Here is a 26,168-nt window from a genome sequence, read left to right as displayed (position 1 = left end):
ACGGGACTTCCAGGAGTCTGCCTGGGCTACACATGTGTCGGCGTACTTAGGACATAAGGGTATTGGTGATATTACGAGCAGGCCTCGATAGTCGCTATCATAAATTTTCTCGCAATAATACCTAGAAGGACATCTGGCGACAGCGTGTATGCGAGTTTTACGTTGGACATCGTGACGCCTATGGAATGTCGGGATATTATAGAGGTCCACGGTATTATCTAGAACGTTGCATAACCTGAAACATGTTTATGGCTGCCTTGATATAGATTTATTCAAATAAAACATTCGTAAAATGTTTTTATTCACCGGCAGCATATCTTTCGATAAAGCTTTCTCGCCTACAGCACATAGCATACGCTGACAAACTGTTGCAATGCTTACGGAAGTCTCTGTTCTCTAACTTGAGCGACCTGCTGACACTCTGTGGTTTCCCATATTTGGACATAAAAGCACATGCCCTCCTGATTGAGTAATATTTTTGCGTACGTAGCAATAAAGAAAAAGCAGCTCGTCACGTGCTGATTTAGGAAAAGAATTGAACCGTCATTTTGCTTCGCTTGCCAGGCGCGCATTGAAAGTGTCCTGGCTCTGCGAGAACGATGCCGATCCAAAGTCACCCGATCGCGCATTACAATGTATTCAACAAAACAGTGCAGCGCCAGTGTCTCTTCTAGGTAATATAGTCGGAACCTGCATAGCTTCTGTTTTTCAAGATCTCGCTGTTTCTTAAGCACCTACTGTGATTTGTCTTCGGGTAAAAATATCAATAAACAGAACTTATGGGTGTGCCAAGAGTCGCCTAAGCAGGCGCTGTTATGAATACACTAAATACACTTGGATGTAGGCCCGAGGGTATAGACTAAGTTATGTATATCCGAAAGTCGTCTTAATTCAGGCGCCTTTTCTGAGGGTTCACAACAACACACTTTGAATACGGTAAGAGCACTGACGCAATGTGCACGCAATGACGTTTAAAAAAGTAAGCCAGGTAATATTCGGCGCAAGCAGCAAGTAGCCCAGAACCTAACACAAACCATTGATTGGTCCCCTGAAACTGTCGAGTCATTGTAGAATATGTTCGGCCTTTGAACTCAAAGCTCGCCCAAAAAAACAGTGACGCCTGTAATTTAGCGATTGTTCATGTCGGACACACGCACACAGATAGAACTATCAGGGAAACAAAGAAGAGCCATTTCTCAAGCGTGCCGGCCAACCTGCAACGGCCGGTTTTGTTGCTCTAGCGCAAGTTTCTTTTTTGAGCACACGCTACATTCCCTCGGTAAACTTAGATACACTGCATCATTTTATGAGCCTTGATTTAAATGAACATCTTGCTCCTTGCTATCCATATGAATTCCATAAGCTGGAGTAAGTAAGCAGGCAACGAGCCTTCAACTGTGCCGCATATTGCAGCGTGTTAACATCATGGTACATCGGCCGAGTTGTGGCTTCACGATTGCGCCATTTGCTGTTCCCCTCCTTTATGACAGTTTCATACAATAAACAGGAACCAATAACTCTGGTGCTAGTTTCTACGGGAGCATGGGAATTATGGGAGGTACATGGATTTGCCTTAACTTCTTCCTTCTGGCTTCAAACGGCTTAGTGACTGGGTAAACTGGTTATTTTCAACATGGTCCTGCGTAGTGAATGATAGAATGAATAATAATAAAATTGTCCGACGGCAAGATTCCAACACAGGACCTCTAAGCACAGAGGTCCAATATTGAAACTATTACGCCACGGTCGCATGCATCGACATGCAATGTGAAACGCCTTTATATAATTATTGCGGGCAAGCCAGTGCCTTGAGACGCTTGGCGCGTTTCCATTTGGCCAACTCGACAAGCTCCGTCGTTTCCATTAGTCCTCATTGTACGTGTTTGCAACGTCTTCCGCACTTCGAAGTGTATAGATTTCTCTGAACTTTACGACAATGAAGGCAGACAAAGCTTAATTAACGGCTCCACAACAACGTGTGAATAATCAGACCAATGTACTTTCCATCATTCCGATGGTGGCTCAACGATTGCAGTGCCCGAGTACTCTGAAGTGTGTTGTAGGAAACCCTATGCTTTCTGCTCGGTCCGCGTCGAGTCGCTCTCTTGCAACAAGGAAGTATGTTAATGCCAGCTCTGCCTGCCGAATGCTGAAAACTGCTGATGCAGTTCCTGTTTCAGACATCAGAGCTAGCGCTGCCCTTGATCATTTAGAGGGGGCAGGCAAAGTTGAACTCGGGTAAGCATTCCCTGTAGTCTCCGAGTTCTTTAGCAATGAAACTTTTCTTAATATCGCCTTACCTGGTTCCGTATTGTGAACTAGCTGATGCCTCCACCATTCCAGCGTGGCTTGTGCTGGGCTTTTTGTGATCGATGCCGCTTGTGGGCCCCAGGTGTAGGTGACTAGTGCTACCGCTATAAGAGACACCTGAATGGCATGGAAGCACATAGAAATTGTTCATTCGCAGGTCTGCAAGGCCAATTTATATTAAAGGATGATTTTTTACGGTCGAGCCGAAAGCTGTCAGTGATAGAGGAGTTCTATTGTAGTTGCTTGCGTATGCGGTGCACTTTCTGAAACTCAGTCTTAAATACATACAAGACTTCGTGGCGATGAGGGAGCTGAACGCTGTCAAGATTGTGCAATGATGGCTTCTTCGCAGGATTATTACGCTCCATTACAGACCTCGGGCAGAACAAGGTATTGTTCGAAGCAAAAATGAACATGTCCGTTTCTCCAGCGCGCAAACGTTGACCCATATATTTGATGCATCATCCAATAATATGAGCATCAGGTGCTTCACAATGTTCTTGCTCTTTTTCCTCTATTACGAACAGCAGACATAGCCCGTTGTAGACGAGGACAAAATAAAATGAGAGGGCGTATTTCAGACGAGGTACTAGAAAATTTTCTTTCGAAACCTGTGCAGAAGTTGTTGACCTGCTATTATTCATACATGCGTCTGTCAACGACGTACTCGCATTTCAGAAGCCGGTATCCGAATCACATTTCAGTACTCCTGTAGATGAAGTTCTTAAGGAAGTACAGGATACAACGGATGTACTTTTATGCTCCCATTACGAAGAAAAAATTGCCCATGCTTCTGGAATCTCGAGTATATGCAAGTATGAAATGGCTTCCAGAAAGGAAGACTGGTTGAAGTAATTACGACGTTTACTCACAACCCTTTTAACCCTCATAAGCATTCGCGGCTCGCCCGACGCTGCCGGCCTGGCCACGCAGCGTCGCGCCTTCTTTTGGAGGGGGTGCCAAATCCGCGCCGCGTAACTGGCGGGCCTCTGCGGGCCTTGAAAACACGGGTGACCATATCTCAGCGCCGAAAATGAGTTAATTGTATTGGGTGCTGTATTTCTGTTTTGAACGTCGCTATTGGAACTGACCAATTAAACTTCAGCGTTCAAGAAATTGCAGCTTGAGTGATGTTGAGTGAGGCAAGAGTAAGAAATAGGAATGAGTGATTGAAAAGTTTATTCAAAATGTTCGGCGACTTTTGCAGAGGAGCTATAACCACCCCAATCTAGGTGACGGCCTCGAGGCGTTTGACACGGGTGGTATCCTCGGCGTGCCGGACGCTCCAAAGTTGATCGGCGAGGTTGTGGCTGAGAAGGGCGACCTCCCATAGCGCCCAGATTTTCGAGACTGACATGTGTACCCCTTTCACCTGGGACTCCTGCTCGCTACCGTTGTAATCGCGAGAAATATATTTTTAACTTCTTAGCACAGTAACTAGCCTATGTATTGCGGTCCTGTACAAGGAGTTGAAGGCAGGAGACTGCATTTTCTTAATTTTGACTGGTTCCTCGGAAGATCTCGTTTTGATCTCCCAACGATGCCCATTTGTTCTCGTTTTGTTCTCGCCACATTCGCCTTCCATTCTCGTCTTGATTTCCTGGATAAAGGCTCAGGAGTTTTGCTCAACGTCTCTTGAAGGTTGCCAGAAACGGGAGCTACGTGCGTGCGCGTGCGTGCGCGAGCGTCTGTGCGCGCGCGTGTTCGCGTGTGTGCGCGTGCGCGTGTGGAAAAAGTGGAAGACAAAGGAAAGGAGAAGGCGCGAGGGGCCAACACTCATTGCTGGGGTACGCGGTGTCGCAACACACCAAACGCCTGCTGACACAGACGTCCCTGCAGGGCTACAGGTATTTCGTGCTTCAAACGGCTGTCATTCCCTACATCCCTGTGTAGGCCATCGATAGACTATCAGACAACATTAAAAATCTGCCAGATCCCGCGCCCTGTGGAAGTCGATGTTATGCGAAGCAGTGTGCGCGTAGCTTACAAAGCTGATGAAACGACTGTGAGAGCACTAAGATGGAGGCGAGTGTTTGATAACCTACATGACACGCATGTCATGAGTTTCACTCATGACATGACGAATCACTTACAGGACGGCTGTTAACGCTAGTGCCCCCAGGATCGTGTCCGCATTGAAAACACGAAATCCTGAAGACCCGCAGTGAAGGTTAAGCAGGCGTTAAGGACTCTCCACACCTGGGCCGATCCCGAAGATAGTGCTGTGCCAGGTCAACCTACGGCAGCGGGGCAGTTTGCCATTAGCGGCCCACATACACAGCCTCCTTGGTCATCCTTCACAAATTGGAAGCGCACGGAGTTTATATGTTCGTCATACACTCCTATACTATACCAATTTTGGTACATACCAAGACGTAGGCGGCTGTTTCATGACGTACATGACACGCAAATCATGACTTTCATGTCATGACTTCTCATTTCTGTTCCTGATACTGACATACTATGCCAATTGTTGTAAATACCATGTCAACGAAGCGACCATGACATTACGAAGATGTAGGAGGCTGTTTCATGATATATATAACACTCGTGTCATGATATACAAATAATGCCCTGTCAATGATGTTAAGTTCTAGTTATATTTTACCAATTTTGGTGCCTACCAAGTTAACGAAACGACCATGAGAGCACTAAGGCGTTGGCGGCTGTTTGATGACTCACGTTGACGCATGTCATGATATTCATGTCGCGACCGATCATTTATGTTCGTCATACACTCTTGTCATACTATGCGCATGTTTAGTTAAGGAAACGACCGTGAGACCTTCAAGGCGTTTGACAGACAGACAGACAGACAGACATGGGCCGACAGACAGAGACAGACAGACAGAGACAGACAGAGACAGACAGACAGACAGACAGACAGAGACAGAGACAGACAGAGACAGACAGAGACAGACAGAGACAGACAGACAGAGACAGACAGACAGAGACAGACAGACAGAGACAGACAGACATGGGCCGACAGACATGGGCCGACAGAGACAGACAGACAGACAGACAGACAGAGACAGACAGAGACAGACAGACAGACAGACAGAGACAGACAGAGACAGACATGGGCCGACAGAGACAGACAGACAGAGACAGACAGACAGACAGAGACAGACAGACAGACAGAGACAGACAGACAGACAGAGACAGACAGACCGACAGACCGACAGACCGACAGACCGACAGACCGACAGACCGACAGACCGACAGACAGACAGACCGACAGACAGACAGACCGACAGACAGACAGACCGACAGACAGACAGACCGACAGACAGACAGACCGACAGACCGACAGACCGACAGACAGACAGACCGAGAGACAGACAGACCGAGAGACAGACAGACCGAGAGACAGACAGACCGAGAGACAGACAGACCGAGAGACAGACAGACCGAGAGACAGACAGACCGAGAGACAGACAGACCGAGAGACAGACCCAGTAGCAAAGTTTGACCAAGAAATGCTTTGCATTTAAAAGATTAGTCAATGCGCATATGTAAGAGTCGTGTTGCAGTCCTCATATTAGCTTGGAAAGCAATGAAGAAGTGATAATTTGCCTGGCAATGACACATAACTGTGCAACAGAGAGCATAAATGTACGTTAAAAGTGGGGACAGTATAGTTATATATGCAAGTGTTGTAGCTAGGGACGCATCTTTCTTAACTTCCCAGAAATTGCATGAAATTAAAGAAAAAGGCAAGCGTGAGATTTAGTAGCAATAATTACGGTGGAGGCTTCCTCTTGACGACCAAAGATGATAGAGAAATTACCATTAAGCCAATGTAGAGACATACCGCAAAACTGAATACACGTTCATTTACAATGTGAAAGGGAGGGGAGAGTAGTAAGAATGCTAATCGCGTCTTCACATACCATAAAGAAAATTTAAATAAACGCGGCTTGCCAACCTCTGGTACTAAAGATTTCAGTTTTAGCATCTCTGAATTTTAATGAACTATAGTGTTGTTGCATACGGAAATATTTAGGGCAAATTCATTTTCGAACGTTTTCGAGCACTGTTAAAATCGCAACTAATATCAGTCAGATCAGTGAAGGAGGTTGCACAGGTACTGGGAGAACGAGAAATGCTTGAAGTAAGCAAATAGTGCTAATCATCTTACAAAAAAGAGAACGAATTTAGTTTGGGAAGCAGTGGTGTCTTCATGTCGTGGACTTTCTTGATAGAAAAGCGCTACAATTTTGAGGTAGTGGTACACTTATAAGAGGCCGCCGAGTACTGTGCTTGTTAATATGGGCATAGGGTTAGAGGTTGGTAAAGTTTCAAAAGCCTATAGTTGGGTTATTATGGGTAGATTCATGGACTCAGACCTTAAGTAACTTGCCCACAATTTTGAATCCCATTTCGCGACATTTTCATTAAAATTTCAAAGTTGTATATGCCGTTGTTCTTCGGCTTGTTAGAGCCTAGAGCTTAAATATAAATTTGCTTGGGCAGCCCCAAGTCATATGCCGTAATTTTCGCAGTCAGCCGTAGCGGGATACGTCGGTTACTTGTAACCTGCTACACTTGAGCGATTCTTCCGTGTAGTAGCGTTCTGCTCCTCCAGTATAGCAATCTGAAACACGGCCCTAAGTGCACACCTTACTCTGCATTCGTGTCAACACATTAACCTGCAATCCTGGGATATTATGGGCCGAAATCTTAGGAATAAGTTGGTCACCTGGGGATCATCGACGTGCGCCCAATGTACTGTACACAGGTCTTCGTATTTTGCCGCGATCGAAATGCAGCCGCCGCAACCACCACTTTACCCATTGACGCTGTGCTTAGTCGCGCAATGGCAAAGCCACTAAGCGACCACGGTTGGTATTTAAGCATTATCTTTGTCAACAAAGTTCAATGGGTTTAAGAGAAAAATTATGGTGCCAGCTCGACGAACACACAGATTCTGCTTGACAAATAAAAATTGGGATCAATGCTGAAGCGGCGATTTTAATTGCTACTAAATTGATGATTGCGTAAAATGTACAGCCTGGGCCTCTGCCTCGATCACCTGGAAGCGTGCCTTTGCGCTTCAATGATGTGAGAATAAATGCATTCAAAGATAGGTTGCGTATGAATTTGCACGCATCTGCACAAATTTCTTAGTAAGGAGAGGGATAAGGCGCCTCCTGCGGAAACCGACTTGGCGGCGTCAGTGAAGCGCATCTTCATGCGCAATAAATGCAACACTGCAATGGTGGACGTAGGACCTCTTTCCTATATTTCTTGTAAAGCTGAATGACCATCGTCTACGTACCATCGAGGCTGTACGTCTGGTCGGCTATCGGCCTGTGCTGCGCGTACCGCTGGCAACGCCAGGCGTCGTCAGAACAGCTGCAAATTAAAGAAAAGTATTGGTATGAGATACTTACAGCTGTGGCAAAACGTTGAAATTATCTTTTATTATAAGCAAGTTCCGAGAAACCAAAGCTCTGTTTGGTAATCGAACTGGTTCCAATGTTTCGGTCTCACTCAGAGCCTTTACAACGGGTCAGCCGGATGCCTAGTTGATTGACAGGATCCGCATCATTGAGGCACTATAAGTAGTCGATTGATACTCTTTGGCCCCGTAATCTACGCGTGTTCCAATTAGGCATTTGTAAAAGTTTGAGGAACTTCTTGTCACTATACACCACGTTGTTTGCAACAAAATTTTAGGAATGTTCATTGCTTTTTGGCATTTCTTTTCAAGGTACTTAAGGACTGAGTGACTAACTGCGATATAGAGCAGAGAACCATTGGGGTGTCGGTGGTATCCACAGTAGATTTTCCCTTCTCTTGATCTTGCCGCCCCCTTTCCCTTCCGCAAGTGCAGGGTAGCCAACCGGGCTCATTGTAGGGTAACATCAAAGCCTATCATTTACCCTATCTTTCTCAGGCGTAGAATAAAGGTTAACTTCATGCCTAAAATGCTGCCTTAAAATTTAGTGCTCTCTATTCGCAAATAAGTGTTGCACATGCACCTTAATATGGGAGACCAGAACGACGTCTCTATTTTTTTTAAAAAAGGAAGGAGGGGCTTCTCAAGAAATGCGGCTTAAATCAATTCTGTGCTGATGTGAACGCTTTGGTCAAGCCAATTTCAATTTGTCTTTCGTAGAATGCAAGGTGACACGAGTTAAATCCAATCGGCAAGTCATGAACATGAATGGATAAAAGCAAACGTTGTGGAATAAATGAACGTGTTAAATTCATTTTTCACAATAACAATGATACAAATAAGTCGCCTCCACCCTGGTAACCCAGTATTCTTGATGAATGACCTGGACGAAATATTGCCAGCACTAATAAGGTATGTTAGGTTCGATAAATAACTTTCTACTACGTTAAGCATGTTGCCTCGAATGCCCATTTCCGAAAGATGTTGCAAGCTTCCGTAGGGCCAGGTGGGGCTTCAAGCGTTTTTGATATCAAGAAACAATGACAGAAAGAACTGTTTTTAAGCAAATGCTTTACGGATGTAAGACAATCTGCACGAGGTGGTCAGTTGTGGATCGGCTGTCTGTAAAGCATCGTTCATAAACGTCAAGTAGTTTGTTTCGTTCAAGAAAGTAATAGCCCACGATTAATCATCTTTCGTAATAGATTAAACGAGCAGCTTCATGCCGCCATAGGCCACTAACTTGCCATAGAAGATGCATCCAAGCCCTGTTTCAAGATGGAGAAATAAATAGCCTCCTTAAGTGCTATGGAAATTGATATTGTTGCCCACATCGTGTTCAAAATTGGTGATAGAGCAATTTGCGTATCAACGTGAATGTGTTTTATTATCGCGTACATAGTCTGATCAGTTCCCGCAGCAGGCTCCTGACGAGTTATTCAGCACATTCCACTCTAGGTAGGGCATGAGTGTATATGATGCTATGCTGATGTCTTTCGAGGGGAATGCTTTATCTCAAGCTGAAGAATTTCGGCTCGTTATCAATAAAGAGGCATCCACAGGAGAAAAAATTACAGCGAGAATCTCCCCAACGGGGGCTATGTGCATTTTCATCTCAAAATACTATGTGCGTTTCGGGAAGTTCATACATAAGGCTCTGAAACTGTTTCGCGAATTTGGTGGTTGGGAGGTATGCAAATGGCAGCGATTTTTACCAGCCTGTCGAGCAGCAGTGTTCGGATAGCAACAGTTTCAAAGGTCGTTCGGAGTTGTAATTGATGGCAGGGAATTTCTTTATTTACGATTATAGCCACACCACCCGACGAGGTGAGACAATTGTCGTGGTCTCTCTTAAAATTGACATTGCCTAGGAAAGTGTGTGTAGATATTACGTCTGAAAACACACCGAGCTTTTAAGAATTGATAAGTTATGGGGTTTTCCGTGTCAAAGCCAGGATTTGATTATGAGGCACGCTATAGTGGGGAACTGGGGAATAATTTGGTCTACCAGGGGCTCCCTAACGTGCACCTAAATCTGAGCGCCATGGGTGTTTTCTCATTTCGCCCTTATCAAAATGCAGCCGCCGTGGTAGAAATTTAATCCCGTGATCTCGTGTTTAGCAGCCGAACACCATAGCCACTAAGCAACCACAGCGGTTCGCAGCACTTTTGCACTAAGTTTCTAAATAGGTTGTTTGACATCATCTAAATTGTGTAGAAGTCTCTTTACATTCTTCTGCAATATTACTGCGTACATATTGCTGAATACACTTGTGCTGCGTGTCTAACATAAGACAGCTAACTTAGCTTACAGAGTCCTTTTGGCTCTATATGACGCAGGGGTACTGTGGGTTATACGGCTCGAAGTGAAACGGTGGTGCAGTTCGACTAGGAATCGTGTTCAGCACCCTTCTTGGAAGCGGTGGTTTGGCAACGCCTCGCCTGGAGTGACAGTATCTTCAAATGCCACAAACCTAGAAGTTGATGAGGTTCTCTTGGATGGCAGTGCAACGCTGGCTGCACCCGCCGAAGGGGGCTTGTTGCCTAACATTGGGCACATTCTTCGTGGGCAAGGCTGCTGCGGCACTGTCCCTTTGTGCACTGCATCAGCATACCCTATGGTATGGAGAAATGAGCTGTCTTCTTGCGTCCTTGAAGCGTATTCACGCGTCTTTGAAATGTCTTCACGCGTCTTGGCAGTAGACGTTTTCTTTTCCTTTTACAGTAATGATCTATTTTTCTATTTTCTATGTGGCATAAAATCGGGAGTGAGAGGCCCGGTTGCAGTCGCAGTTCGCCCAATGGCTGGGTTGCTTTATGTCAAGAAATATTTCGAAATGGTGGCTCACCTCGCGCTGTCTTTCGTGGTAGGCGATAGTTTCTCAATGCCAGTGTGGCTCGTTCTGGGCCAGGCGTGATCGGCACTAGCGGTGGACACCACAGGTGCGTAGTTCGTGCTTCCGTTGTCAGTGGCATCTGCACCGCCCGAAAAAACAGCAGAGGTGTTTACTCGTCGCTGTGTAGAGGTAATTCAAAGAGCATGAAAAATAAATGGTGGCATGCAAAACGTTTTAGTTGGGCTTTAGGGATAGGGAAGACTGGCTGCTGTGTTGGTGCGTGCAGTGCGCTTTTTCTTTCCGGAATTCTGGAATTCGGAGCTCAGTGCACGAAAAAGATTTACATCGACGTAAAAGACAATCACGTTGAAATAATGGAATGTCCATTCTTCTAAAAATAAATACGCTGCAAACAATACAGCAGGTTGCCATTATCCCTTAAGAGAGAAGTGTATAATAGCTGTGTCTTACCAGTACTCACCTACGGGGCAGAAACCCGGAGGCTTACGAAAAGGGTTCTACTTAAATTGAGGACGACGCAACGAGCTATGGAAAGAAGAATGATGGGTGTAATATTAAGGGATAGGAAAAGAGCAGATTGGGTGAGGGAACAAACGCGAGTTAATGACATCTAAGTTGAAATCAAGAAAAAGAAATGGGCATGGGCAGGACATGTAATGAGGAGGGAATATAACCGATGGTCGTTAAGGGTTACGGACTGGATTCCAAGGGAAGGGAAGCGTAGCAGGGATCGGCAGAAAGTTAGGTGGGCGGATGAGATTAAGAAGTTTGCAGGGACGACATGGCCACAGTTAGTACATGACCGGGGTTGTTGGAGAAATATGGGAGAGGCCTTTGCCCTGCAGTGGGCGTAAGCAGGCTGATGACGATGATGACGAAGAGACAACCACGTTGAAATAATGGAATGTTCATTTTTCTAAAGATAAATACGCTGCAAACAATACAGCAGATTAGAACACTACCATTTGCTAAGCGAAAGGCTGCAGGTCGTATTCTTTTAGTGCGCTACAAAGGTCAAACCTATGTTTCCAATTTCAAGCAAGGGGTGTGTTCCATGCTTCATTAAGGTCGCAACAAAATGTATATTAAATTCAATGAGCAGGATTTTTGACACGCCAAACTTGCCTTTACCATAAAGGACGCTTTCTCGTTATTCCAAAGCAGCTTAGTTAGCAACGCGCAAAAGGAACCTTCAGCGCGGAGGCTTCTGTCTAAGTACGTTGGAGCAGGGATATTTTTCTCGGTCACGCTTGCACCAGATCTGATGCAGGCTATCGAATGTGAAAGAAAGTGCTGAAATCTTGTAACTGCCATAAACTAACCTATTGTTGAGATGGTGAGTGTCCTTATAAGTATTTTTTGCGCCAAAATTTGTAAAAAAAAGAATATCAAGCTTGCAACTGTGTAATTGAGCAATAAAACGCTATCCTAATTCTGGAAAGTACATTTACTAATGCCCGTAAATTGAATAAAATGATACGCAGCGCTCTGAACTTTACCACAGTGTTATAGCTAGGACTTTTGAAAAATGCCCGGAAACATTTGTCATATCTGTAAATCGTACATTCATAAATTAAACTCGGCCGCTTTAGATATTCTATATCTAGCGGTTAACAGGACTGCTATACGTGTTTTAGGATTAGAGTTACTAAATTGCATAGGTTGTGTTTCAAGTTTCGGGGAACTTGCCAATTTCCGGGAATTTGGGCATACCATCCAGGCCCTAAATGTGCAATTCCCTTGCTGCAGTGAGTAGAAAATTCTCAAATGCAACGAACATTGTTCATGTCAGTCTAAGAGCTGTTACTCAAAGCATTTTGGCATTTTACATGCTGAGCATGAAAATCTCAAATGTCCCCCTAGCCGAAGCTTCCTATTAAAAGAAAATTGTTTCGAAAGCATGGGTGGTGCACTTTACGGATTACTGCCGAATGATGTCACCCACCCGTATGTTGACACTTTCATTACTATTGTACCGCGACATCCACGAACCTATATATGTCAACGGGTTGTGTGCAAAAGTGCAGCTACAGGTTCTGCATTTCACCTATTCATTGTTAGCAGTAGACAGCCTGATCGGGTCGTGGACGAAAAAAAGGTGACAGAACAAGTGTAAAAACTCCATTCAAACTTGAATAGCCAGGAAAATTATGTCATGATAAGATAAATGCCAGCTTCAACCGGTAGTAAACTATTCTTCAAGAGCCTCGCTCTTCTATGCATATATTTACCTACGTCTGTAGTTGTAGTTCCTAAGAATGCATTCACAGTTAGCAGTGCATGTTTGACAACTAATTATAAACAAAAATGGCTGTGATCCACTGCACGTCTTCGAGACCTATCACAATGATTAAAATAGGCCGCCCAATGCGCATATGTGAGGGTTGTGTTGCGGGCATCTGATAAGATGGGAAAGACTTGCAGAATTACAAGTTGACAGGGCAGTATCGTTGGATAAAGTAACAGCGGCAATCTCGCCACACTCCGGTAAACACATTGACCGCGTGTTTTCCAGAATACTCATAAAATGTGGCTGGTTTTTCGTAAGGTAGACAGAGAGCTGTCTTAAAGGTCCTCTCACCAGGTTTGGCTGTTGTAAATAGAAAAGCACGGCTCGTAAATTAGGTGTTGGCTACCGCGTGTGCAATGTATAAGCGCCTGCGAGGCCGGAAACAGTTGCAATTTTCAACAGTAGGCCACGTGCCATTCATATGGAAGGTGCTGAGCAAGAGGTCGCGGGATCAAATCCCGACCACGGCGGCCGCATTCCGATGTGGGCGAAATGCGAAAACACCCGTGTACTTAGATTTAGGTTCAGGTTAAAGAACCCCAGGTGGTCAAAATTTCCGGAGTCCTCCACTAGGGCGTATTTTTGAGCCCCTCGTAAAACAAAAATAACCTAAATAAAAATGAGGGAAAGCCGCACCACCAAGGTATAGCAGCTTTAAGCCAATCAAAAGTAAATGAAGAGGGGTAGAAACCCAAAATGTAATTTGAAGTAAAGCCAATTATTAAAAAAAAAAACCGAGGTAAACCAACAGAGAATGTTTATGCGTACCAGGAGGGGATAGGGCGTGCGTCATAATCAGAGAGTGGTTTTGGCACTTAAAACTACATAATATTTTTTTTTCATCTGGAAGGAGCCGCACTTTGAGAGAGCCGGTCAATGTCTCGCTGACAAATGTATCTGTGCAATGCGAACTGCTTGCAACGGCAACGACCACTTCACAGGGATTTGGTTGATCATCCAATGACGAAATGCCCACAACAGATGTGTCGTACGGCAAAATCGTATCGAAATAAATAATAGAGCAGGGGCTCGTCACCTTAACATGATTTAGGCCATTTGCGGAGAAGGCAAGGAAGCAACGCCATTCGAGGCGGAGAGGGAGACTGTCTGGAAGCAGTAACACTAGCGTGCTGACGGCACAGTAGCGCGACAGCTCGATGCGATCTATCTTCTCCCATAACGAATGCACTTCAATAATTGTATCACTGAAACACTCCCTTGACGGCGCAGTGGCAGTTCCCAGCGTTTAATCTAAATTTGGAATGGCGCCCGGTAAGAGGCCCTTGAATGACAAGGTCCTCTAGCAAGCATTGAGCGTGAAGTATAAAACATGCGGTTGACTTGCTACGCATTGGTAAGCTGGTTACTCTGACCCCATTCCAACAAGAAATGCATAACAAAACGAGAAGCGTTGATTGCCTTTGCGAATTAATTTATCGCGTTGAAAGTGGATTCATTCGAAACTTGAGGGACGTAGAATATGCGTAATGTTGTCTCTGTTAGCACTCAATTCATCTGCATGAATATCACGATGACTGCACAAGCAGCAACCGACATGGTGACGCTAGTATGGTGTCGGTATGACCAATAAATGCACCGCCGTCATGTTCGGTGGAAATGCTGCCTCCTCTGGGCTTTGTTAAGCATGTCCGCGAGTGGTATCGATGGTTAAAGGCCATGCCGTACGTACCATTGACGTCAGTGGCATCGGTCTGGCAGTTCCGCGCCTTCAACGCGTCATTGATGTACTCTTCAATATACCTGGAATGAGACATACATATTGGCTGTGGCTCGGTGCTCCAAGTTACGGCACAATATACCTGAAGAGTGTTTTTGCCAAACAGAATTTGGAACAAGGGAAGTGCTTCTTTGTTAATTAAGGTAAAACCTGTAATGCATCATTTTATCAAAAGTATAACTTGCTGGCTGGCATAGGTGAACGGCGCACTCTTAAATTGCGTAATTTCCTAAATCATGGCATGAAGCATGAAATACAAGAAAACAACGAATGATGCTAGAACCAAGTTAGGAAAATGCTAAGTTGCAAGATTACGATATAATTATGTATGGTCATCCCCTCCAAGGCGCCCATTTTAGACTACGTGCCTATAGCTCTACGACGTCGTGCGAGTCAATTGGAAAGTGCTAGTCATACACATTGTCACAGGATGGCCGCACCATGACTAGCGCGCGGAAACGGTGGACGGGAACTTAAAATTATGCTTTCGGTAACGCAAGGTTATGTTAGGTTTGGCTGCATTATAATAACGCTTGTACAAGAACCGTGCCAGTCGGTCGAATCAGTCGCCCAACCACGTACGCAACAGCTGTGCCAGCGTGCGACCACGCATCTTAAAATTTGCAGTCGGCAATTGTTCTCGTCGTTTCACGATTACGTTCGCACGCTCTGCCAACGCGGCCGTCGCGGCGTCCCGGTAGTGTTTTCCGATATACCCGAACGTGCTGTAAAAATTATCACAGCGTTCACTTCAAAGACGTATGGCGTTTTTCTTCAGGCGCGCCTTTTATATTTCCTGAAAAACAAGTAACAGCAAAAAGTTAAGAAGTGTTCTCACGTGGTCACACATCTATTGCGTGTTTAGCAAATGGTACTATTTGTGCGATGTTTTGCGAGGCTCCTGGCATGTGCTCACTCGACCGCCCATTGAAGTGTGACATGCTGTTTTATTTATTTATATCCTTGTGTTTCGCGTTTCAACACCCTGATCTCGCTATGACGAAATCTTGGACGGATCACGGAATTAAATTTCACCACCTGGGTTTCAGTAAGGCGCACGTAAATTCAAGTTATGGAGCCTTCTTGCGTCTCACAATCACTGGTGAAATGCCACTCCATCTGGAATATTACCCGTGATGTTGAGCTAAGCAGCGCAACATCCCAGCGAATGGTCTACTGCTACAACTTTGCGGTGCCGTGATCAAACGCACGCTGAATTATATATGTATTGTCACGTGGTGGTGACGTTAAGAACACAGTAGAAATACTGTGAAAGGCAAATCTAGATTTTATTGAGCGAGCCTGTGCCCAAAAAACAGGCTATACTTACAGCACAATGAGAGCGACGAACACAGTCGGTGATCGTCGAAAAATCTGATCAGCGGGTCAAGCGCGTCAGCTTTTATAGATCAGTCGTCAAATGTTCCAGATTAACCGATGGGACCCGCGTGTCTTCCACAAAGTTCTACACTATTCGCGTCACGCATACATGCAATCAGATTATACAAGTTGCGGTGAAAGACAGTGGACGGAACCATCGATAACATTCCAGAAACTTCTTTTACATGCAGGTGCGTCCTGCGCTGCGCGATAAACATATGTTAGGCGGCCAAACGTGGTCACCCGATAAAGATGAGTACACGTGACAATATATATATATATATATACATATATATTATATATATATATATATATACATATATATTATATATATATATATATATATATATATATATATATATATATATTATTCCAAGAAGGAAAAACGGAACCGATGCAAAAACGAACACGAGCCGATGATTGATGACTTTGTACAGATGAAGATGAAGTCCGCATAAATGCTTACACTAATTTCCCCCGTGGACGGAAGCGGCCAGCCTGGTCGCACATTAGTCAGTGGAACGAAGATGAAAGGGCTTCATGCGAGAAACGTGCACCATCTCGGTTCCGCGGCAGCGTCGGTCGGTTGGGGCCTCAACAGGTGTAACGCGATAGTTCACCAGCGAGGTCTGCTCTATGACTTTGTAGGGGCCAATATATCGAGACTCAAGCTTCTCACATAAACCGGGTGTTCGTGCAGGTGTCCATAGGAGCACTTCGTCACCAGGGCGGTAGGAAACGACGCGGTGAGAGGCATCGTACCGATGTTTGCGATCGTCTTGGCTGGCTGCAGTGTTCATACGGGCGCGACGACGACATTGGGCAAGACGAGACACAAACTGGCCGCAAATGAATGGTGAAGCGTTGACGGGGCCTGAGAAGAAAGAAACGTCGAGTGATGAGGTTGGGTGGCAGCCGTATGCTAAGAAAAACGGAGAGTATCCGGTGGTCCGTTGAACAGACGTGTTGTACGCAAATGTTACAAATGGGAGAATCGCTTCCCAGTTGCGATGATCAGGTTGAATATACATGGATAGCATGTCGCACAGCGTGCGTTGAAATCGCTCTGTTAGGCCGTTGGTTTGAGGGTGGTAGCTGGACATTGTCTTGTGCACGGTGTTGGACGCTTGAAGAACTTGATTAAGAGTGCTTGAAAGAAATGCCTTGCCTCGGTCACTTAAAAGAACGTGAGGCGCCCCGTGACGCAAGTAGACAGCCAGGAAGAAGGCCGCTACTTCTGAGGCAGCTCCAGAGCGTATTGAGGCTGTTTCAGCGTACAGGGTCAAATGGTCAACAGCAGCAACGATCCACCTGTTGCCGTATGCAGTACGTGGCAGTGGCCCGAAAAGGTCAATGCCAACGACAGAGAAGGGTTCTGCTGGACAAGGAAGTTGGTTGTAGCGTCGCGACCGTAGCAGTAGTAGGTCGCTTACGGTGTTGGCAAAGCGTGCACGAGGCAACATATCTAGCTATGCTCGTGGAAAGGCCTGGCCAATAGAAGCGGCTGCGTATGCGCTCGTGTGTTTTGTGGTAACCCAAGTGGCCTGACGTAGGGTCATCGTGTGAGGTTTGCAGAACTGCAGCGCGAAGAGAGCGCGGTAGAACGGGAAACCATCGAAGGCCTTCGGATAAAAAATGTGCCGGTAGAGCACGTCGTCTTCAAACTTGAGCAGTTTGAGCTGTTTTCGTAGCCTGGCATTGGGTTGAAATGAAACACCGCTAAGGCGATTGATGATACAATAGGAATCGGCGCACTGGTGAGTGGAAAGCACTGAAGAGCGGTTTGATGGAGTCAAGGAAGAAATCGGTGTAATAGACGAAGCGTCCTCCATGCGGCCTATTTGACGAGGTCATGTGATGTGCTCCGATGATCTGGGTAATGGGCATCGTGAAAGAGCATCGGCATCTTGGTGCTTCTTTCCGGACTTATATATGACATCGAAATCATATGCTTGCGATCGGAGTATCCAGCGGCCAAGGTACCCAGACAAGTTTTTGATCGTCGACAACCAACATAGGGCATGGTGGTCGGTCACAACCGTGAAATGTCGACCGTGGAGATGTGGACGAAATTTCTGAATGGACCAGACAACAGCCAAACACTCTTGTTCGGTTATCGAGTACTTTTCCGTGGAAGCGAGAGTGCGGCTTGCATATGCAACAACCTTTTCGCAATATTCGTGGTCGCGCTGCAGCAGTACGGCACCAATTCCTTGACCGCTGGTGTCAGTATGCAGTAATGTGGGCGCCTTGTCATCAAATGACAAAGAACAGGTGGGGATGTTAGTACGCGCTTGAGTTCTTGGAACGCCGCTTCACACTGATCGTTCCAATTGAAGGAACTGGAACTAGCAAGGAGCTTGTGGAGGGGAGTGGCAATGCGGGCAAAGTTCCGGATAAAACGTCGAAAGTATGAGGCGAGTCCAATGAAGCTGCGCAGTTATTTTGCACGTAGTGGGCGTGGAAAGTTGAGCACCGCGGAAATTTTATCCGGATCGGGCTGGGTGCCGTCTTTGCTAACGGGATGACCCAGGACTTTAATCGTTGTGCTAGCGAAACGGCACTTCCTCGTGTTTAGTTGGAGTCCGGCATTAGAAAGGCATGTGAGCACTTCATCTAAGCTTTGCAGATGGTCAGTGAAAGCCGAGGAAAACACGATGATGTCGTCGAGGTAACATGGACAAGTTTTCCAATTGAGGCTGCGAAGAACAATGTCGATTATTCTTTCAAATGTGGCAGGAGCATTGCATAGACCAAAAGGCATTACATTAAACTCGTAAAAACCATCTGGAGAAGAAAGGCGGTCTTTTCTTTGTCCGCTTCGTGCAATGGAATTTGCCAATATCCGGAGCGAAGATCAAGGCTGGAAAAGTATTGTGCGCCTTGCAACAAATCAAGGGCGTCATCGATACGGGGAATCGGATGTACATCCTTACGGGTGATATTGTTTAGCGCACGGTAGTCAACACAAAATCGTACCGATCCATCCTTCTGCACTAAAACGACGGATGATGACCAAGAACTGGCGGAGGGACGTATGACGTTTTTTTTTCAGCATATCGGCGACGTTCTCCTCGATGATTTTGCGTTTGGCCAAAGAGACTCGGTAGGGACGATGGCGTACAATAGTCTGGCCATCGGTGTCGATACGATGGAAGGCAACGGAAGTCTGTCCGAGTGACGAAGTATCCATATAAAAGGAGGCCTGGTGCTTCGTGAGCAATTGTAGCAACGCTTGACTTTGAGCAGCAGTAAGCTCAGGACTTGTCACGGAAGCAAGGGCCGATGAAGCAGATGTATCCTGTTGAGGAAGAGCTTGCGAGGCGGCAAGAGGAAGCAGGGAGACTGGTTGGGTGTCCACATAACAGGTCACTGCGGAGCCTTGAGGTAGGAGGATTGTCTCAGTGTTCGCGTTTAAAGCGATGATTAACGCAGAGCTTTCTTTGAACCGCACCAGGCAGGAAGCGAAGACAATCTCACGGGCAAGACAGCGACTGTAAGGAGTGATGAACACGTCGCCATCGGTGATGTCCGCAGAAGAGAGACTTATGTCTTGCTCGTGGCCGGGAGGCAGTACAGAATCGGCAGTAGTGAGAAAACGCAGTCATGGCTCATCGGCACTCCCGCTGCAATTAACTGTCTCGGTCATGTGGAGTACACGTTGACAGCAAGAGATTAAAGCGGACGCTGAAATTAGTTCATGAGCGCACGGGAATAAAATCGCTAACTTAATGTGGTGACGGATACCATCAATGAAGACGCATGCAGTACATTGGGCTGATGGTCGAATGATTTCTCCATTAGCCCTAATCAGGGATGATCCAATATAAGGCGTCTTCACTTTCCGCAGACGAGAGCACAGGTCCGCACGCATAACAGATATAGTAGCTCCCGTGTCAATCAGAGCTAACAAAGGCACGCCCTCCGCAGTCACCAATAACATGTTCGAAGGACGTTCAGGAGTACTTGGAGCACTTCGCGGCGATGGAGTTTTCCCTAAAAAAACTGCACTGGTTAGTTTTCCGGTCGCTGGACATGGAGTTCGGAGACAGGTCGACATGGCGAAACAGAACGTCGGAGCGGCGATGGGGAGCGGCGTCTTGAGGCACGTGTGTTGTGTGCGGTGTTGGAGTAGTCGGCCGGAGATGGAGATCGGCGAACGGGAGGATTATCGTCATAAGTGCGGTGAACGCGCGGAGGTGCCTCATCGCGCTCAAAGGCCGCGTAACCACGACGTTCGTCTTGCTGGCGGTGTCGGGAAAACCGGGAGATATGTCCTCGAAAGCCGCAGTAGTAGTAGATAGGCCTCGACGAACGCCAGGCAGAGTAGTAAGGCGGGTTCAGAGCTCGGGCGATAAAAGGGGCCAGGTGATCGTGAACAGGCGCAGGTGGTGTGATTGGAGACGGCGCGGCTGGCATTGCAGCAACCTGGGCGTAGGAACCGACAAGGAGAAGCGTTGGTATGCTGGGTGTTCTGCAGGGAGGCCAATTCCTCCGTAATAATACTGCGCAAGTCAGTAGAAGCAGGTTGGACGTGAGGGCTGCTGCAAGGGGGTGAGCCATGCGCTTGCAATTCCTCACGAATTATGACTGGAATGATAGACCGGAGCTCAATACTGTTTGCCAGAGGGTTGTCGGAAAAGTCCGGTTGCAAGCGGATTGATTGCAGGGCGTCGAGGCGCTGACAGACGGTGACGACGTCCGACACCGTCGAAGGGTATTGAGCGGTGGGTGCGTTGAAGGCAGTAGATCCGATACCCTTAAGAAGGTGTCGCACGCGATCAGGTTCTGACATGGCACTGTCGACACGGCGGCAAAGCGCGAGGATGTCCTCAATGTACGAGGTATACGACTCGCCATAATGCTGGACGCGCTCAGACAGCCTCTTTTTCGCAACTTCCGAATGAACCGTGGGTGTGCCGAAAATCCGCCGTAACTGCTCCCTGAAAGACGACCAATCACGGAAGTCTCTCTCATGATTCAGGAAGCATGTCTTGGCTACTTGAGAGACGTAGAATGGCGCGTTGTTTAACCTCGATGTCTCGTTCCACTTGTATTCGCTGACACGATCGTAGTTGTCCAGCCAGTCTTCAACGTCCTCACCAGGCAAGCCAGAGAAGCTTTCAGGATCGCGATACCGGGTGTTGGCAGGGCTGGGAGTGGGGGTGGCTGGCACTTGAACAGAGATGGTAGACGCTGCGGTCTGGTCTTGCGACAGGGCAGCCTCTTGGCGTAAGCGGCGTGCCGAACGTAGCTCCAGGAGAGGTCTTGAAGTGGATTGAGGTGGAAGGGATATTAAAGTGCCTCCACCACTTGAAATACAACGGTCGAGACGACGCTTTATTCCAAGAAGGAAAAATGGCGCCGAAGCAAAAACGAACACGAGCCATTGATTGATGATGACTTTGTACAGATGGAGATGAAGTCCGCATAAATGCGTCGCATAAATGCGTGCAATATATATATATATATATATATATATATATATATATATATATATATATATATATTTGTTACAAATGATGTATATTTACAGGGTGAGACGAGGTCCACGATGAAGCCACAGGCGACGCCCAGGGTACCGCGAGATCACGCGCGCACACTCTAGTTCTTCTTTCTCTGCTTTAGTCGCGCAGTGCTGCGACATTTTCCTCGGGGGCAGACAAAGGTCGCTGAGCGAGTTAAAGGGACCTGTGATGGTACTGCTTGAGTCTGGCCGCGTGAACAACTTCCGTCGAACGTGAACGCCGATTACTTGCCGTCACTTTGGCCACGATATAGTCCACACCACTCAAGCGGCTGAGTATAACGAACGGTCCGGTGAAAGTGGCGAGAAACTTGCGGTACAATCCCTTTTTGCGAACGGCTGTCCACAACGAAACAATCACCCTGAGTAAAGCTGACGGGGATATGCCACACATCATAGCGAATCTTGCTGTTGCCTTGTGAGGACAACGTCCTACGATGCGCCAGTCGACGTGCTTCCTCAGCACGACAAAGTTTGGGCGATGGAAGGATCTTCTTGGCACGACAAAGGTAGAATAGGGCCCAGAAAGCTCTCGGGAGCGCGTGCGTACAGCAAAAGAAAAACGACACAGATCCAGTAACTTCGTGCTTGGAACTTTTGTACGCGCACGTTGCAAAAGGTAAGACGGCGTCCCAATTGTTATGGTCAGCAGCGACATACATTGATAACATGTTGGCAAGGGTTCGATTCGTCCGTTCCGTGAGGCCATTTATTTGCGGGCGTTAAGGAGTGGAATGACGATATGCAGAATGACAAAGCCGTAAAAGTTCAACGACGTCGGCGGTGAATTGTCGTTCATGGTCACTGATGGCAACACGGGGAGCGCCGTGACGGAGTATGACGTGATGCAACAAAAACGAAGAGACGTCTGTTGCAGCGGCAGATGGAAGTGCCGCCGTTTCCGTGTAGCGAGTAAGGTAATCTACGCATACTCTAATTCAGCGGTAGCCAGATGACATCTTTTAGAGCGGGCCAAGCAAGTCGGTGCCGACTTTTTCAAAGAGTAACTGGTTGCAAATAGCCTGCTGGAGCCGTCGTCGTTTGCTTGTGGCGCTGGCAAACGACGACGGCTGGCGACATACTGTTTTGTTGTTTTTCAGAGCTTGTGCCAGAAAAATCTGTCGATGCCAAGGTGCCCGGACGTGATATCTTCGTGCATGGAAGGAAGGACAGCAGGACTCACGTTTTCGGGCACAACTAGAAGCAATGGAGCACCAGCACCCCAGGTAATTTTTTTTTGCACAGCAAACCGTTACGAAAAGTAAACGGTGTTGTTCATGCTGGCTGACTCGCAGCCCATAGGGACTTCAAGGTAGGGTCGCAACGTTGCTCGCTCTCGAAGGTACTCAGGTCTGGAAAGTCGGAAGAGATGGAAACTAGGTAGTCATCGAAGTCATTATCCTCCGCTTTAGTGTGCGGCAAAGGAAGACGGAATAGGCAGTCAGCATCCGTGTGACAGCGTCCACTCTTGTAGTTACCGGAAAAGCAGTACTCTTGAAGGGGGAAAGCCCAACGGGCCAACCCGCCTGACGGGTCACGCAGCCCAACGAGCCAAAAGAGTGAATGATGGTCAGTGACTAGATATGGTCACTGATACTAGACTGATACTAGATACTAGACATGTATATATGGACGCAACTTCTGAATGGCAAAGACGACTGCTAGGCACTCGAGTTCAGTAACGGTGTAGTTTATCTCCGCTTTTGTAAGTGCACGAATAGCGTAGGCAATGAAATGCTAACGGCCACCGCGGAGATGAACAAGCACAGCGCCAACACCCACACCGCTGGCGTCAGTATGCAGCTCATTTGACACCTCTGGATCAAAATTCCTTACAACCAGTCCAAAAGTCAGCAAAAATTTCAGCTGTTCAAGCGCCGACTCGCAGTAAGCAGTCCACAAGTATGAGGAGTGTTTGCGAAGGAGTGACGTGAGGCCAGAGGGTAGTTGTGCGAAATTGTTGATCAAGCGCCGGAAATATGAGAAAAGGCCCAAAAAGCGTCGCAGATCTTTCACCATGTGTGGCTGTTGGAAGTCGCGAACCGCTACTATCTTTTCAGGGTCTGGTCGTATGCCGTCTTTGTCGACCAGAAAGCCTAGTACGAGGGCTTGACGCTCACCGAAATGACATTTCTTCGAGTTTGAAATAAGGCCAGCTTGCTGGATACAGTCAAGAGCGACCGACACGCGCTGATTGTGCTCGTGAAATGTCCGGCCGTAGATAGTGACGTCTTCTAAATAGCACATGCAAATTTCCCATTTGAGTCCACGGAGCACGGTATCCATAAATCACTCGAATGTCGCTGGACGGTTGCATAGGCCAAAGAGCATAACGTTGAACTCAAAGAGACCGTCAGGTGTCATGAAGGGTGTCCTTTTGCCTGAGGGGTGCATGGGAATGTGGCAATGTCCTAAACGTAATTCAACAGAAGAGAAATACGACGCGGAGTGGAGGCAGTCCATGACGTCTATTCACGGTAGGGGGTACGCGTCTTTCTTTGTAACGGTGTTTAGGCGGCGATAGTCCACACAGAATCTCCATGAGTTAGTTTTACTAGGATCACAGGAGCAGCCCAAGGGCTACATGATTCCTGGATCACTCCTTTCTGCAACATTTCTTCGACCTGCTCTGCAATGACTTTTCTCTCTGAACGTGAAACGCGATAGGGCTTCTGAGGAATTGGCGTCGCTTGCCCTGTATGGAAGCGGTGTTTCATACGAGACGCCGGTGGTGTATGGGACGCTCAAAATCAAACAATGTGGCGTAGCGAGAGAGCATTCCTTCAAGCAGACACTGCTCACTAGAAGGCAGCGACTTCTTATTCATGCGCTTAAAGTCAGTAGAGTTATCACGGTTGAAATCGGGGTTGGATTTATTTTCGGCAGTTTACATTTCGACCGTTCCGACGCTGGCAGTGGCTTGTTCGTCAATACTTCCCAGTTTAAGTCTTAGCGCCATTGTTATGATTTGGGTTGGAACGTTCACTGTCCACAAACGAATACAACCATCAGCGGTGACAACGAGGGCGTGAGGGACTATCACATTTTTCTTGAGCGCATTGTTATAATCGGGCTCGGCTAAACCACAACAAGAACCTGTACGAGGGCCAGAATTATTGACAGGCGCTAACATTTCCCTCTCAGGAGGCAAACAGACATCTTGCGACACGGCGAGAACGTCGGCGACATCACTGGTATTATCTTTCATTGAAGTTAGCACGTCACGGCGAAGAGAAATGGCGCCACTTCCACAATACAAAGTTGCCCCCATTCACGCTAGAAATCAATTCCTAAAGTAATGTCATGCGTTGTACGTGCAAGCACAGTAAATTCACTTCTAAATGTCTGGTCCCCTATCGTAACTGAAACAGAAGAGACCCCAAGTGGGTGTAAGTATATATATATATATATATATATATATATATATATATATATATATATATATATATATATATATATATATATATATATATATATATATATATATATATATAGACACTTTAATCGAAAAACAGGAGCCACTTCTCTTTATCATGGTCCTAAACAGCCACAGCCACGCTGAATCTAAGTCGTCCTCGAAAATGCCCACTTCTATGTGGAAACAAAAGTGTGGGTGTTACAGTCTGTATTCCAGGTTGTTTCTGTGGCTGGCAATATCCAACGAAACTTTCACAAGCGGGAATACTCACGCAGGTAAATCGTAGCAAGTGCCTGAAGCAACCTCGCCGCCTTCACGGCTTGTACCCGGCGTAGCTTCGTCGATGAAGGCAAGCGCAGGAGGCGTGTGTCCCCCATTTCCTTGTTCAGTCATGCCTGATGCTGACGCTCCGGAGCACTAGTGTCATTCTGAGACAGAACGTGGCTGAATGATCACGCATGCGCTGTCTGTACCAAGGATGATAGAACCAGTAAAACGTCGGGCATTTGGGCAACTCGAATGAAATCGTAAAACCCATCTGGAAAAAAGAGGCGATAGAGTGCGCCACTATGTAGACGTTAAAGTGCTAATATTCGAACACCAAAAGAGGCGCCCCGGTGACCCGTGCTGAATTGACACAGAATCATAAAAGCAAGTTTAGGTAAATGCCTAGCCCAGCCAGAAACTGCAAGCACTAACATGTGTTTTCACAGTTTCTTTGTTTCAGGAGAAGGGCTAAGGCTTCCCCGGGAGATATTGGCGGTCGTGGCGCAAGTAGTGAATACATAGAATGAGCCAAAGCCAACACGACGTTTTTAGGAGGGTGAATCAGAAAATCTTTTCCCCTATATTTTAGGCCAAATTACGTCGGTGAACGCGAAGACAGCAAATGTGAAGTCAACATTGACTTTATCCCTGGGCGTGTAGCCATTCGAGCGACAATTGACTTCAAGGCACGTATAGTTGACGCCAGTGCTCTCTGTTAGCACAGGATTGCTCCTGCTCGCTTCAGTGTCTTTTGGATTGTGCATAGAGCCTTCACGTAATTCTACAGGACGGTTTCTTGCCAAAATGCCTCATCCCTAAAATCTTGTCCACCCAACCATGTTCGAGGAACATAAGCGTAAGCGCCCCGAGGCCGCTTGCAGTCATGCGGCTCAGTCACCACCGACCCTTCTTGCCGCCCTGGAATGCAAATTATTTACCGAACGTAAACGATAGGTGCTCCGAACCGACAACGACG

The 26,168-nt window shown here is 46.8% G+C and overlaps 1 protein-coding gene across 1 annotated transcript in view; it reads right to left on the bottom strand.

Moving 5' to 3' along the window:
• The window catches only part of LOC129386615 (uncharacterized), a 40,996-nt gene extending 15,639 nt beyond the window's left edge, over window positions 1-25,357 (bottom strand). The window contains exons 1-5 of the mRNA XM_055074701.2: window positions 25,197-25,357; window positions 14,553-14,623; window positions 10,564-10,690; window positions 7,592-7,668; window positions 2,301-2,427 (exon numbers count right to left, since the gene is read on the bottom strand). Coding sequence (XP_054930676.2) covers window positions 2,301-2,427; window positions 7,592-7,668; window positions 10,564-10,690; window positions 14,553-14,623; window positions 25,197-25,318 — 524 coding nt within the window. The 5' untranslated portion in view covers window positions 25,319-25,357. The remainder of the gene's footprint in view (window positions 1-2,300; window positions 2,428-7,591; window positions 7,669-10,563; window positions 10,691-14,552; window positions 14,624-25,196) is intronic.
• Between the last annotated feature and the right edge of the window lie 811 nt (window positions 25,358-26,168).

This window comes from Dermacentor andersoni, chromosome 4 (assembly GCF_023375885.2).
Source record: "Dermacentor andersoni chromosome 4, qqDerAnde1_hic_scaffold, whole genome shotgun sequence".
Lineage (NCBI taxonomy): Eukaryota > Metazoa > Arthropoda > Arachnida > Ixodida > Ixodidae > Dermacentor > Dermacentor andersoni.
Note: the sequence above shows the minus strand (reverse complement) of the source record. Positions and strands in the feature narration are given on the sequence as shown.